The sequence below is a fragment of the Betta splendens genome, chromosome 2 (genome assembly GCF_900634795.4).
Source record: "Betta splendens chromosome 2, fBetSpl5.4, whole genome shotgun sequence".
NCBI classification, from domain to species: Eukaryota; Metazoa; Chordata; class Actinopteri; order Anabantiformes; family Osphronemidae; genus Betta; species Betta splendens.
In genome coordinates this window covers 15,506,147-15,521,356 of record NC_040882.2, presented here as the reverse complement: position 1 = coordinate 15,521,356, position 15,210 = coordinate 15,506,147, and the positions used below count along the sequence as shown (strand labels likewise).

At 37.6% G+C, this 15,210-nt stretch overlaps 2 protein-coding genes across 2 annotated transcripts; both read left to right on the top strand.

Moving 5' to 3' along the window:
- The first annotated feature begins 1,543 nt into the window (after positions 1 to 1,543).
- LOC114849586 (C-type mannose receptor 2-like) lies at positions 1,544 to 4,497 on the top strand. Its single transcript, XM_055505861.1, has 5 exons — positions 1,544 to 2,358; positions 2,642 to 3,007; positions 3,152 to 3,586; positions 3,661 to 3,731; positions 4,241 to 4,497. Exons 1-5 carry the CDS (start codon positions 2,304 to 2,306, stop codon positions 4,358 to 4,360), a joined length of 1,047 nt encoding a protein of 348 aa, XP_055361836.1. The 5' UTR covers positions 1,544 to 2,303; the 3' UTR covers positions 4,361 to 4,497.
- A 5,653-nt stretch (positions 4,498 to 10,150) lies between these two features.
- On the top strand, positions 10,151 to 15,069 carry LOC114849595 (uncharacterized). The gene is made up of 6 exons (XM_041069383.2): positions 10,151 to 10,448; positions 11,839 to 11,956; positions 12,030 to 12,398; positions 12,547 to 12,909; positions 12,991 to 13,061; positions 14,614 to 15,069. Exons 2-6 carry the CDS (start codon positions 11,914 to 11,916, stop codon positions 14,749 to 14,751), a joined length of 984 nt encoding a protein of 327 aa, XP_040925317.1. The 5' UTR covers positions 10,151 to 10,448; positions 11,839 to 11,913; the 3' UTR covers positions 14,752 to 15,069.
- Positions 15,070 to 15,210: the final 141 nt, after the last annotated feature.

Below are 15,210 nucleotides of genomic sequence, written 5' to 3'. Positions count from 1 at the left end.
TGACTGTCTGACCACGAGATTCGCCTAGCCCTAGTCTGTACCTCTGCCGAGTTTACCTGTGAATTGAACCTCTGCCTGTTTACGGGGCCTGATCTTGCCTGCTTCCTTTTGTGCCTGAGAGCTGTGACTGTGTATGACCCGGATTGCCTGACTACGTCTGGACAATAAACGCTGTTTATTTACCCACTACCTTGTCTGCGCTCTGCATTTGGGTCCTCCTCCGTGTTATCTTGACATGTAGTTTGCACAATAAATACCATCTGAAATACAGAACATACCGAAAATTTCAGACATCAGACAAAATAAAAGAACATTTATTGATAAATAAACATCAACATTTATTCATTAATAAACGTCCACAATTATTAATAATAATAAAATTACATGTATAATGTTAATGATTCACATTGTTTTCATGCCTCTTCGACTGTGTTAATGTTGTTAATGTGTCAGACCCACTGCAGCTCTAACCACAGTGACACTGAGCAGCTTTACAACATCTTTTCTGTTTTCGATTATTCGCTGCTGGAACCACGTTTTTCTCTTAGTTAGGAAGGATAATGGGTGATAGTTCATTAGTGTTCAGCTGTTAGAGCATCAGGGTGATTTTGGGAGTCTAGACACCATTAGTCATAATGTAGCAGATATAATATCAGTTTATCTTGAACATGATCTATTTGGTATCAGCAGAGTCAATGATGGAACTTTTGACGTCACAGAGCAGACGTGCTGCTGCACAGTTGAGCTGCACTATAAACTAACAGCAGTTATTATTCTAAGGAGAAGATCATGAGGGACAACCACAGAAACGCCAATAGCTTTTATAGAGACACAGTCTGATCCTGCTGGGAAAAACACACCAAACACATTTCCCTTTATCCTCAGCTAAATGTCTCTTTTTGCATGTTTTCACCACATGTAAATGAGGTTTTAAACAGTTTACTCAAAATTAAGCTACTATATAAATATAGCAGATTCTCAGTTTTCTCCAGGAAAGAGTAATTCTATTCTACTTTATTTGATTTTGGTTCTTCTATTAAGATAGAAATAACATTTTAAAGAAGGATTATTATCAGACTTGATTATGACTTTTTCTTCCTGCTGTTCCAACTTGTTAAGTTTTTTTCTTTATTTAGTTTTTTCTAACTTTTTTTTTTTTGGAATGATTTAGAATTAGTAAGAAAATAATAATAATTTCATAATAATAATTTAACTTAAACGGTTGTCAGTTAGAATAATAAACTTACACATTATAGCACAGAGGAATCTGAACAATACATTCACTAAGATTAATAATACATACATGAACTGACAGCTCTTCATAACTTACTTAACTAACTTACTGCACAAATATAAATTGCTCACAATGCATTATAAAGATTATAATTATAAATAAAATGGAAGTACATTATGTGGGACAAGTACAAAAAGACATTTGACTCTATAAACACAATACAATATATTATCCTTCACATTACTTTTTCTCCAGTCTATCATTATTTAATTAATGAGGCTGATAAAACAGGTTTTACTCTTCATGAAGTCAGTCATAATCTGAATTCAGTTAACATGTTTTCCTGTGTCCTTAGCCAAACATCTCTTTTACATGTCCTCACCACATAAACCAGGAAACTCAGCTTTTAGTCAAATTCACAAGGAAGCTACTCTTCAAACATGAGGAAACATTGGTTGCAGTCACTCTATAATGACCTCTTTAACCTTCAAATAAATATTCAGGTTGCTGCAAGAAAACTGTTCACCATTGTATATACACTTGTATAAAAAGGTTTACAGTATCTTATTTTACATTACTCATATTACTGTAACAAACAATTATATCAATATTCAGTATAACTTTTCATTTGCACTGGTTCTGATCATTTACCTTTTAGTTTATCACAAAAATGTAACCAAATTCTAATTTTATTGAAAATCTTAAGGCATAAAAACACACATCAACTAAAATGACCCTAGGCAAACTCTTTATTTATTCTATTAGTCATAATAATGTAAATGTCATAATGTTTAACTGGATGTGATGTTTTTTTGTTATTGCTTGTTATTTGTTTGCCGTTTTTATGCTTCAGAAGTAGTTTGAGTATACTGATCATTGAAATGCAACTGTAGGACACTTTGTTTTAGCTGATAATTATTTAGTTTGAGAGAGATGAAAAAGAGTCAACAACATTGAATCTGAACGACGTGTTGAAAAGAATCATTTACATAAAGTTATACCAATGAAACACAAACACAGCTGGTGGTCATGACTATATAAAGCTTCCTTCTACCATCAGTAGGTCAGTATGTTGATGAGGACGATGATGGACACAACCTTACTGAAAGTGTTTTATCTCTCAGGTGAGTGAAATATATATATATATATAATTTTATGATCTGTATATTGTTGTTTTTCCCTTTATTGCATTGAAACCATTGTTTTTTCTCTTGCTCAGTTGAAAAGAAAAAAAAAACACAGAATATAAATGCAGATAGTTTTCCAGCCTGTCTTTCACAGTCATATGTAAATCCAGTTGGTTCTGACAATATCTAACCAAAAAAAACATTTAATAACATTATAGAAAATATTAGAATCAATTCAAATGTTTTACATCAGTGTTAATGCCTTCCTTTATCCTTTCAGGGTGGTTCATCTTCTCCTCAGGTCTTTACCATGAGTATCACTTTGTTAATACAAATTTGACCTGGAGTCAGGCTCTGACCTACTGCAGAACCACATACACAGACCTGGCAACCATTGAAACCATCACTGAAATGAATCAAGTTATTAACATTTCCTCTAGCAGCAACTCCCAGGTCTGGATTGGTCTGTACTATGGTTATTATGGGCAGTGGACATACGACATTAGGGCCTTTACGTTAGTAGATTGGCAGAACCAAATTGAGAATGGTCAGCTTTTACAGTATTGTTTAAGTCGTAGTTTTTCAACTAATGGAGGATGGAGTGATGAAAACTGTTCACTTGAACATCCCTTTGTCTGTGTTAATGGTGAGGACACATCAAAACATCTTCTACAACCAATGTTTTGAATTTCAATGTGTTGTTGACAATAAATGTTTATTTTGTACATGTGCAAATAGTTTTTCTGAAAACTCATCATCGCCATCTTGTTGTTCTCACCTTTAACTTCAGGAACACAGGAGGTTTATGTGAATCAGCCTATGGACTGGTTCACAGCCTGGAGGTACTGCAGAGAGAACTTCACTGACCTAGACTCTTATGGTTACGTACCATGGAATCCCAGCTCATGGTTGTACAACGCATGGTACAACAACCAAAATCTGAACAATTTGGTGCCACCTGATGTGCGAGTCTGGATCGGCTTTGTTTTGCATCCACAAATGTACTGGTCTGATCGCAGCAGCTCCTTATTCAGATACTGGGATAACAGTACATTCTCCTATGGCTCTGTATATGCTGGCTGGCTCCGTGGTGCTGTGGATTTGCAGAGATCAGGAAAATGGAGGTTACTTCCCGATTATGCAACGTTACCATTTGTCTGCTATGGCAGCCTTAAAGTTTCTACAACCACACAGGCTCCTACGGTGGATAAGAAGAGTATAACAGGTATTTAGATTCATTTTATAAATCACAACATTAGAACTACAGAAACTCACATTGTGTTTTTCCCTGTTTCTAAGTACTTAAACTCAGACTCAGCTCCTCTGTGGATCTGAACAATCCTAATGTGAGTGACAACATTCTGAAACAGGTAAATCTCCATAATCCAGCTTTCAGTCATTCTGTAAAATGGGGTTTAAGTTTAGTAAAATGTACATTTGTAAAACTGTGCTGTTTGAAGTAAGTAATCAGAACAGGATTGAAGTGTTAGAAACAAAATGCATACATTCAAATTAATAACAATAGTAGTTTACTTAACTATAGTAGCTCAGTCTTACATGGGCTCAGTTAAGTGACACTGTAGAAATCTTCACTTGTTTATATGACGCGTTACACTATTTTGTATTTCTTGTTGTTTAGTTTGTTGCAATTAACCAATTATTAGTCCATGGAAATCACAGACGATTGTATTTACAGTTACTTTGAATATATAAATAAATTGAAAACTGGTACTTACATATGGAAACATATCAGATGTAATAATAATTTGTTTCTGCATTTGTGTTTGTTGAATGGAGTGAGCTTGTATGTGAAGTTGACCTGGATCCTGATTTTTTCAAAAGATTTCTTTAAATGTGGTTTATTTGCTCGTCTGAAAAGCTGCAGGACAGACTGAAGGAGAAAGGAGTGAGTGGAGTCACACTGAGGTGGAGGAAACAGCCTGATGGGAAAATCTTTCACAAGGAGGAAAAACCTACACATGTGAATGATGGATGTTGAGTTAGTGTGTGATCATTTATACAGTTCGTTATATATAAAGAAATTGGAGAATGTTTAGCTGTAGCTGTTGTAAAATAGAAAAAAAAATGTGTCTGAACAGCAAATATATCTATTTAAATTCATGCTTGAGAATAAAAGCTCAGCAGCGCCCTGTGTTTGAGTTGCACATTTCTAGAAACTTTTATTTTAGCGTTTGTATATTGTTGTTTTCTTCTCTTGCATTGGAACTGTTACTGTTTTCTCTCTGAGATGAAAAGCTAAAATGTAAATGCACATAGTTTACCAGCCTGCCTTCAACAGTCACAGTGGGTCCAGCAGGTTCTGTTCCTAGTTACCATGTGAGAATTGTGAAAGAGATTTAACTTATGAAAACCAAACATTTATAGGACCACCTTTAATAACACTAGAGATAACATTAAAGTCAACTCAAATGGTCTCTATGAAGACTGAACATATTACATGAAAAACAAAAAGGATTCATTTTTACTGTATTATTTTGCTTATAGTTTTCACCTACCATAATTATGGCATTGTGATAACTGCTCCTTGGAACATCCATTTCTCTGTGCTGGTGAGAACACATCAAAACAGATTTAGCAAACGAATATCAAACTAACAGATACAGAAGTAATAGTGACATTTTACAAAACAAACATCAACAAATTTCAAGTAGTTTTGCAGCGACAGGTGCTGTAGATGATGTACAGTAGATGGGGGCAGGACACCAACTGTCAGGATGCGGCAGAGAGCGGACCCACATGCACAGTGCCAGAGGTAGTGAGAAAATCAGGGTTTATTCCAGTAATCGCACAAACAGTCCAGGTCATACACGATAGATCGTAGGATTTAAGTATAACGGAAGCAGGCTTAAATCGGGTCCAGAGACAGGCAAGGGTTCGGTAACTGGTGAGCTCGGCAGAGGTACAGACAAGGAGTGGGCTATATCGTGGTCAGATAGTCAGAATGTTACCAAGTGATCCAGGCGTAGGTACAGACAGGGTGCAGGCAAGAATCGGCAGTCAGGTACAGACAGGATCAGGCAACAAGGTAATACTGGAACGCTGGAAAGTGATATCTGAACTCAAAAATCTGGCGTCTGACAGCTGGCTGAGGTGGTGCTTAAATACTGGCAGTGATTGCTAGATTATTGACAGGCGTGCGTGGTGAACCGGGAGTGACAGGAAACAGCTGTGACATGAACAAACCGGAAGTCCTTCAACATAAACAGGAATCGGAAACTGGAACCAAAACATGACAACATGGATAAAAACTAAGTCCTTTCAAAATAAAATTGACAACAAAACCCCAGATCATGACATCAGCAATCCTCTCAGATCCCCTACCCTTGAATCACATCTACTTAAAGCCTTCCCCTCGTGCCCACTGTGAGTCTGTCAGCTGAGCTTTTAAAATGACTGTGACGCAGAGTGCAGCTTCGTCCTCTCTTGTGTCTGGATGATGCTGTTAGTAAATGGGAAGCTCTATGAGAGTTAGTACAAGCAGAATGGACACAGCAGGAAAACAGAAGAGCTGCCTGCACATACTGTAGGTCAATTAAAAGTTTGGTTTGGAAGCAGTACATGGTGGAATCAACATTAAAGACTGATGTTGGTAGAGATTAGCTCACCTTCAACTGTCAGCGACATGACATACTTTCTATAATGTTGAACTGGTAAAATAATTAAAACTGATTATCTTCCTACATTTACCACTGGTCTGCACCTGTGTACACACTGACACACGGTGCCAGAAGCTGAGAAAGAAGAAAGAAATACTGTCCTTTATTGTCATCATAGTTATAAAACATAATATAAATATATAAATGGTTATAAATATAACTGGTTTTTGATGAGGAACATGAAAAACGTCAACGGTCAGAAAGGATCTGATGAACGGATCCTGCTGGAAAAACACATTTTCCTTTGTTAAATGTCAGCTAAATGTCTCTTTTACATGTTCTCGCCACATGTAAATCAGGAAACTTTAGTTTTATTCAACGCTACAAGGAAGCTACTGTTCAAATACAACAGGTTCTCAGTTATCTCTAGGAACGATCATATTGCTGCAGGGCTAAAATGTTTCCTAACATGCTACAGAAATATTCCTTTTCTACATTTATATTTTTGGTTCTCGTTCTCCTGCAATCACCGGTCCACGCCAGACACACCTGCTAGTAATCATGTAATCAAGCACCAGTATTTAGACACCCGTCCTCTAAACAGTCAGTTGCCAGATTGTCGCGTGTACACACCACTTTCCATCGTTACTGTATAGCTTCCTTGTCTGTGATCTCGATCATACCTTGACTCCTGATTCCTGCCTGCTCCTTGCCTGTACTTTCGCTGTGGAAAAACTGGTAATGTATCTGGTCGTCTTACCAAGAGTAAAGCCTGATCCTTATCTGTACCACTGCCGTGTTCACCTGTTGACAAACTTTGCCTGTCCCCGGGTTTGAGTCTGCCTGCTCCTTTTGTACTCAGGCCTGAGATCACTTGTGTATAACCCTACTTGCCTTGACTTCAATTGCGCAATAAAGACTGTCATCACTTACAGTAAATCACCACCTTGCCCACGCTGTGCATGTGGGTCCAATACCTGCGCAATCCTGACAAAGTCTGTGTCTCTAACAATTTGAGCTTATATGCAGAATTACTGTAGCTCCTGTTGTAAATGAAAACATTTCCATAACGCAGCCGTCAGTCTTTTTGTAAGGTCCTGTTCTGTGCATACATCAAAGTACTCATTCAAGCATTTAAAGTATGTTTATATTTTAAGCCCTAAATTCTGCTACTGTAAATGTTAAATAATAATGAAACTAAATCCTTTTATTTGTGCAACTTTATAGAATTACATCTAGAATTTACTTCGGGAATTAACAGTTTCAATATACAGTAACAGCAGCTCAACTATAAAGGTAACTAGTGAACATTGAAGAATGGGAATTGAGGCAGCTCAGACTTCTGCATGGGGTCAGTTTGGTGACATCTGAACACAAAGCTCCTGTTACTCAACCTGCACATTAGTTATAGACACATTATTGTAGCTGTAGAATATTTAGTTTATGCAGATCAGCTCATTTGTTTTGGCTCCAGATAAAAACCAGTTTATTTGTTCATTTGTCACTATTAACTTTTTCTCTCTCGCCATTTTAGTATCCTCGCCAAAGTTTGATGCTTCGGCAGCATCAGTAGTCTGCTAGACACTAGCTGTAGTATTTACAATAACAGTAGATTCATAAATAATGCTAAATGTTTACAGTATACACAGGACCTGCTGAATAGCGCATTAGTAAAGTAGAAAGCTGCTAATTTGACTAAAGTCTTCTTGTTTGTCTCCTAGCCTTTATTTTGTTCTTCTTCCTCTATCTTCGCTGTAACATATAAAAGGCTATTCCATGATGAATGGCTGTATCACTGTCTAACACTAAGTAAAAACAATAAAACATACACATATACTGTAACAATTAAGCAAAATTCTAAATTATAAAGGGCTTAGTCTAAGTATTACTAATTAAACTGTAGCATTGAACTACCTAAAATACAACACAATAATCACGTTGTGCACCTGGTGTATCTAGATTATTATGTATGGTGCACAGATTAAGACAATGAGGTTTTTCCTGGCAAATCTGTAGATTAAGAAGTAAACAATGCACAGAAACCAATCTGGTGTGTGTGTGTGTAGTTTGTGTATGAGTATGTGCACACACCTTAACACTATTATTGGTATTAGTATTAATCTCCAAGGTAAACCACGGTACAACAGTTGTTTAGTTATGAATGTGTTAGCCTAAGGTACATCCCTGCTTATTTATTTTGCACCGATTGCTACTTAACAGATTTGCTTGGTTTCAGCAGCTGGTTGTGAGTCTTGGTAGAGAAATTATGAGACATGTCTTACTCTGGCCAGTGATAAGGCAGAGGAGGACCCTAGTGAGATTTAGGTGATGTTACCTAAAGGTGTCTATGGTCTTTGATGTCACACTTATGTAGAGTTCTGGAGCCACATGTGCGTTGTTTATTAAACTCACAGTTCTGTTATGAGAGGAAACAGTGTCCTGTGGAATAGACAGGCGTTGCGTAATTCTTCTGGTGTCAGCTTTGTGTCTGTGAAAGGGAGTGAAGCTCACACATGGTGTTAAGTTGCCTAGTCCCAGACGTGGATTGCTACACTATCTATTACACACACGGAGTAGATTGTATTTACAGTAAAAGCATGTCTGTAAATACTATACTGTATATTCCATAGTTCTTAGAATCTTGTACAGAGCACGAAAATATCAAAATGTCATTTGTTTCTTTGTCTATTACTGTAGTTGCAGGACAGAGTGCAGGAGAAAAGAGTGTGTGCAGTCACACTGAGGTGGAGGCAACAGCCTGATGGGAAAACCCTACAGAAGTAAACGATGGATGTTGGGTTAACGCTTGATCATCTGGTTGTTATACAGTATGTAAACAGAATAAAGAACATTCAGCTTCCGCTGCAATATTGTGCCTGAAAAGCAACTCTGTTTGAATTCTGTGTAAATTCATGTGGGAACAAATGTTCAACAGCGCCACCTCGTGTTTTAGTTGTAGCTACATTTCTAGAAACAGAAAAAAGGAAAGGAATACATTATATAACAATGATTTCCTTGATTCTCTGATCTTCCTCTAAGTAAAAGCCAAGGATGCAATCTGTACTTCACTGTAACAACTGTAGAAATATTAGAATTGCTTTACAAAAACAAATAGTTACCTTATGAAACTAAACACAGGTAACCTCTGTCCTACAGCCTCTGTTGTTGTACAAGTTCTGTATTTGTCATTAACATTATTTAGTATACTATACTTATATGATGTTATTGATGAGATACGTACCTGCTTCTACACAGATGGTATTATTTAGCTATTAAAACAGCAGCTGCAGCTAGTTTTTCTGTGACTGTATAGAGACAGTTGAAATATGACACGATATCACATTCACTCCTTGTTAGTAGGTGTCGGTACCACTGTGTTTATGATTTAAGAACACACATCTAGTGTAGTAACGCTGACGCACACCTCAACACTGTTCTAAGCACAGATGTAGTTGTTGTATACAATTTTATCTATTTGTGGCTACTCAGATATTTGTGTACTTTCAACTACATGTGATCAGACAACATTGGTTCTTACCAAGTTAGTTTAACTCCTTAGAGGAGTAGTTAGGCTCATGTCAGTACCATAAAAAAGACCCATGAAATAGAAATAAAACAATTTTTACTAAATATGCAAAAACTGCAGCTTCGAAACCATGTGGATCATTAAGTTACAGTAAGTGGTTGTTGCTGACTGAATTGTGTCTCACCTGAGCTCATCTGTGAAGAAGGCTCAGAACTGCATCAATCCCTGCATGAACACAGGAGTCGCTGGAGTTTAGCAGGTTTGTTTTTTTCATCATTGGCTTCAGGCTCCAATAGTAAAAACCCATCCACTCATCTGAGTTTGCATTTTCATTTTCTTTATTATTAAACATTTCACAAATCATAATAATGAAATCGTACATTATCTATATTTCATCGCTTTATGTTTTATTTCAGTTAGTTTTTCTGCTGGTTGAGTTTATGTGTTCTAAGTTTACTAGGCCTTCTGTTTTCAGAATTATATAATACATGACCTGGGACCTTTCTTGCCAGCCTGTTCTAGACACAATGATTAGATGAAAACCAGCACATCTAGATGAAAACGGATAAAAAAAGGTTCAAAAGCTTCCACATTGTCTTCAATGCAGTTTTTCCTTTTGTTAAAATAGAAAAACTAAATAAGTGGAATTATTTTGGGAACATGACAAGTAGAGAAACAATTGTAATGTCAAGATAAGCTTGTCAGGTTGAGGTAAATAATAAGAAAAATAACTCTGAATATGTGACTTATGTTGAAGCATGTTCACAGCTGCAGTCACGAACTGATAAAGTTCAGCCTCAGCTGCAACATATGTAATCTTTAAACTTCTTTTTGTGACGCATCCAAGGCAAACGAGGAGTCTTACCAATAAGAAAATTCCCTTGGAGCGTCTGGAACATCCTGAACTTTTCACTGAGCTGGAACCAGTGTTACTGACGTCACAGGTTGGTAGCATTTCTCTGTATTACTATGAAACCACAAGATAATTATTTCACAAAATAACCTTGTGTCACTTGAGTCATTTTCTACATCTAACATTTGTATTTATCCGTAAGACCAACAAACAACCCAACGTTTGCATCTCTGTGGAGCTTCAGTGCTTCTGAGTAGAGATTTGATAAGCAAAGCAGCAGAAACACAGTGTTAATTCAATTCAGGTCAAGGAGACGGCATCTACTGTAACCATGGGTTTAGTTTATCGGAGGGAGGAAAACTACTGCAGAGAAGGAGCTGAACCAGGGTGAACAAGTGGCTCCACTAGTCTCACTCCAATTTTGTGTTTCAACCTTTTTAACGTGGGAACCCCATGACACCACCAGTGCTGTGTTGGGACATGGCAGGAGCAGAATTAGCTCTGTAACAACAATAAATATGCCAATTTTACAATGTTATTTGGGTCTCTAGAGCACAAATGTCCCTTTAAGTTTGTAGCTGAAATAACACTCATATATACTCACATAAAGCAACAGTTCTCAGCTGTTTCGGTCTTTGTAGCACTAAATGCAAAGCAGCACTTACTAAATAGTTTTGTTAGCTTAACTCGTAACTACTGAATGAGGACAGTTACCTTTAGTTATTCAGAATTACAAAGGTGCTGGAGCCTGAGGGAAAGTAACAATAGCAACATGAAACAAACAGTGGATTCTTTAAGCAGCTTGTCTAGTCTTGAGGTTACAATCAGATGGAATATTATACAGTTATTGCAGCACCAGATTGTTTTTTATATTAAGTGTGTGTGTATTGCTGAAAACCACAAAACGGGCGGCACAAGAACACTTCATAGTGTTTGCGCTACTCTTGGTTGGACGTGCACTTTGCATTGAATCAATCCTTAGGATTCAGCTGATGATGTTTCAGTCAACACGTGTTTTACGCATTTAAACAAACTGACCTTTTTATTTTTGTTGTATTGTCTCTTCATTTATAAAATGCCCAAAATTAAAAATCTAAATCAAAATACATGTAAATGCATTTACGTTTCAGAAATGACACCTCTGAAGCATTAAAATATGGTAAACTCTAGTTTATTTCTGTTTATTCAGTAAATAATTGTTTAAATTACCAACATCAATTGTGTCTTGTCATAATTATATGTGTCATTATTTTATTATTATTATTCAGCTTTTCCCTTAATTATGCTTTGGATCAAAGCAAGTGAGACGCCTGTAACATCAGTGGAGGAAGCCCTGATGTCCATACATCTCTGTTGGTGGATGTGGTCCAGACATTTGTCACGAAGGAGTGTCTGCGTGACGCGTCTGACATTTGCTTGAAGTGGCAAATCTGGATGATGACTGGGGACAATCATTTTCATAAGGTCACTCTTTATAACAGCTTTTGCATGAGGAGAACAGCAGATGAGCCAAAAGACGATACAGGCAGTTTAACTTCAGCCTCTGCCACAGCAGCATGAAGACCAGCGGGCCGTTACTGGGTGTCCTGTGTCTCTCAGGTTAGTGAAGCATTTTATAATGTCTGACTGTCTTTATACCAAACCACACTGACATTTGATGCTGTGCTCCCAGGGTGTCTCATCTTCTCCACATGCCTCCTCCATAAGTATCACTTTATCAACATCAATTCAACTTGGACTGAAGCTCAGACCTACTGCAGAACCAATTACATAGACCTGGCCACCACTGACACCATTGCAGAAGTGAACCAGCTCATCAGCACAGTTTCATCTGCGGGTTACAAATCCAACGTCTGGATCGGGATTTATGTTACGGTCTCGGCATCTTGGACATATGACCATGCATCTGATTATTTAACATGGACGGTGCCAACAGAAAGCAACACTTTCTTTAACACAGCTTGGTGTGGATCCATGGAATCAAATGGAATGAGCTGGTGTGAAAATTGCACAGCAGCATATCCATTCATCTGTGATCATGGTAAGCACTCCCCTCAGGTATTTTACAACATTGCAACAGTATCAAATAGAATAAATGAGCACAAATCTAGACATTGTATCCCTCTGTGACACAAAATCTAAATGTGCGGAAAATCTTTGGTAACTACCTTTACATTATTTAACTGCAGGAAACCGGAAGATTTTTGTTAATACACCAATGGATTTTTTAAAAGCTTGGAGCTACTGCAAAGAAAACTTCACAGACCTAACGACCCCAATCAACTCATCCATGAATGCATGGGCCAACAATGTAATGGCCATGGTCCCAAGTGTAGGTCGAGTGTGGTTTGGTCTGCTTGCCTTTGGATCCTACCACTGGTCAGATTTAAGCGCCGTCTCGTTCAAATACTGGGAGGAGTGGCCACAAATGTTTGCCGCCGCGGTTCTGTATGGCGCTGCAGATTTGCAGAGATTAGGAACATGGAGCTTTTTGCCCGCTGGGTCGTTACCATTTGTCTGCTACACAGAGGACATTCAAGTGGAGACAAAAGGTACTGTACTTTGAAAAAGTTTAAAGTTTAAAAAAGTAAAATGACAGCAAACTTACAGTGTTTTCTTTTTTTTTTCCTAAGTACTTCGGCTGAAGGTGAGCTCCACTACAGATGTCAATGACTCTGCACTGGAAGCAAACATCTTGTCACAGGTAAATCCTCCTAATCTACTTTATAAATTATTACAGTGAGTTAAATAAAAGCCACGATTATCAAAGATGGGCGTGGGATGAATTTTGCATCAGAGGTACCTGCATTCAAAAAACACAACAGAAATATGCAAAGTATTGCAGTCGTGGTTCCAGGTGCGATTTAGGGATTTTATAGATCATTATACTTGTGAGCACTATAGAATTTATTCATTTTGAATCAACATGTCTAGTGCCTACAGATCTATGGTGGTCTAAGGCTGTCCAGCTCAACATGAACAGCACAAATAAAATGTCTTGATTTAGACATGTGGGCTAATTCCACAACACATTTATTATATATACAGTTTCTGTCTATCGCTTACATACGTTACGCAAAAATTGGCCCGTTATGTCAAAACTCTACAAACAAGCCAATCAGACATCAGAACTTAAAGAATTACAACTCACATCTCTGCCAGAATGAAACACTGCAATCTAAACTTAACACTTCTTTTTACAAATCAAATCTTTAAAACAAAACCTTCCAGGCAAACTCTATTTGAATCACTCCAGTCTGTTTCCATTTTTAAATCAAATGTGCTCAGACGTCTTCTGTAAAACTCAAAAGTACTATTTCTGAAGTAATCAAATAATAGTTTTCACACACACAAAAAACATTCTTACAGAAATTTATCAACAAAAGATCCAGAAGAAACTGGCAACAAGACCTCATCCACATCACAGGCGATGTGCTCACGAGCATCGGGGAAAATATGATGTTGATCATATACTTTCCATCACCTCCATTGCATTTAGAAAGGGGCTGTAAGGGAGCAGGTATAAAACTGTGAACTGGTTCTGGTTGTTGAACCAATCCTGGACCAGAACTGCACTCTGGAAGCTGACACAAACCTGGACTGCTCTGGTCTTTCTCTCTCTCTCCTCCTCCTCTCACTCTGACTCTCATTGCCTCCATGTTTACATAGTTCTCCACACGTCTGACCTGGGGCCTGTTTGTAGCGCTGAGGCTCAGACTGTTTGGTGTTGTGTTTTTTGTGCAGGTGTTTTCAGGTGTGTGTGAGTGACTACAGTTGCCAGAGGAGCGTTGCTTTTTGAACAGAGTGTTTTCCCAATGATAACAGGGGATTTTGGTTTGAACAAAGTGTCTAATGTAAGAAGTGTTTCGCAATAAGTGTGTTACAAAAATGACACCAAAAAGTTGAAATTGTGTTTAAGCTATTGTTACACTGTGTTTACCATTGTGCTACAAGAAGTTTAACTATTGAGGCTTTGGTTTAAGCATTCGCTTTTAGTGTGTAAGCAATAGGCAAAAACTCTAGTCTCCAACTGCTGATGTCTGATTGGTTTGTGTGGAGAGTTATGACATAATGGGCCAAATTTAACAAAAAGTGTGTAAGCAATAGGCAAAAACTGTAAGTAATCAGAAAAAATTGTAAACCTTTTACTCCAAGCTTATCTACAGTAAATGTTTTTTTTTTACATTATTTTTAGGCACGTGTATTAATGTTGTCATGCGAGGTTACGTAATGTCTGTACCTTCTGTGTTGCTCAGCTCCAGAAGAGATTTATGGAGCAAGGACTGAGTGGAGCTGCCCTGAAGTGGAGAAAACAGCCTGATGGGAAAATCTTCCAAAAGAAGGAAAACACTGACGCGTCAGACGATCATGCATGTCCACATAATACATATTAGACCTGCTCAGATATCATGGAAGATACAGAACCTTCCCGAAGAAACAGGTGCAGGTAGATCTGAACTGGGAATTCAGAGCTGGGCTAAAGCAAGTGAGGCTGGTTCAAACGCAGAACGGGATTTTCAGGATCATCAGTGAAATCCAGTTATTGTGGGAAGATGAATCGATGTAGTTCAATTGATCGATTTGATTAAAACAAAAGTTTTGTTTTTTTAAATGCTGCATGTGTACAATTATAATGAACGTTTCTACGTGGATGCGTAGGTGCAGTGTTTTAGGAATTAGGGGATAAGCAATGTAAAGTATTTCAAGTAAAATATGTCAAAACTTTACATCATCTTGTTTGTGCTTTTTTCATTACCTACTCCAAGAATTTCTTGTAGACTGCAACAATGGTAGTGTGTCTGAAGCTCGTGAATTCAGTACTGTATGTATGACATCGTCCAACGACGTATAAA

What these genes read in the sequence shown, in the direction of transcription:
- LOC114849586 (XM_055505861.1), top strand. Translation starts at nt 2,304, where the DNA reads ATGTTGATGAGGACGATGATGGACACAACCTTACTGAAAGTGTTTTAT. An exon ending in GGATAAGAAGAGTATAACAG is followed by an intron (nt 3,587 to 3,660) that starts GTATTTAGATTC and finishes CCTGTTTCTAAG; the next exon opens with TACTTAAACTCAGACTCAGC. An exon ending in GTGACAACATTCTGAAACAG is followed by an intron (nt 3,732 to 4,240) that starts GTAAATCTCCAT and finishes TCGTCTGAAAAG; the next exon opens with CTGCAGGACAGACTGAAGGA.
- LOC114849595 (XM_041069383.2), top strand. Translation starts at nt 11,914, where the DNA reads ATGAAGACCAGCGGGCCGTTACTGGGTGTCCTGTGTCTCTCAG. An exon ending in TCCATTCATCTGTGATCATG is followed by an intron (nt 12,399 to 12,546) that starts GTAAGCACTCCC and finishes ATTTAACTGCAG; the next exon opens with GAAACCGGAAGATTTTTGTT. An exon ending in AAGCAAACATCTTGTCACAG is followed by an intron (nt 13,062 to 14,613) that starts GTAAATCCTCCT and finishes TGTGTTGCTCAG; the next exon opens with CTCCAGAAGAGATTTATGGA.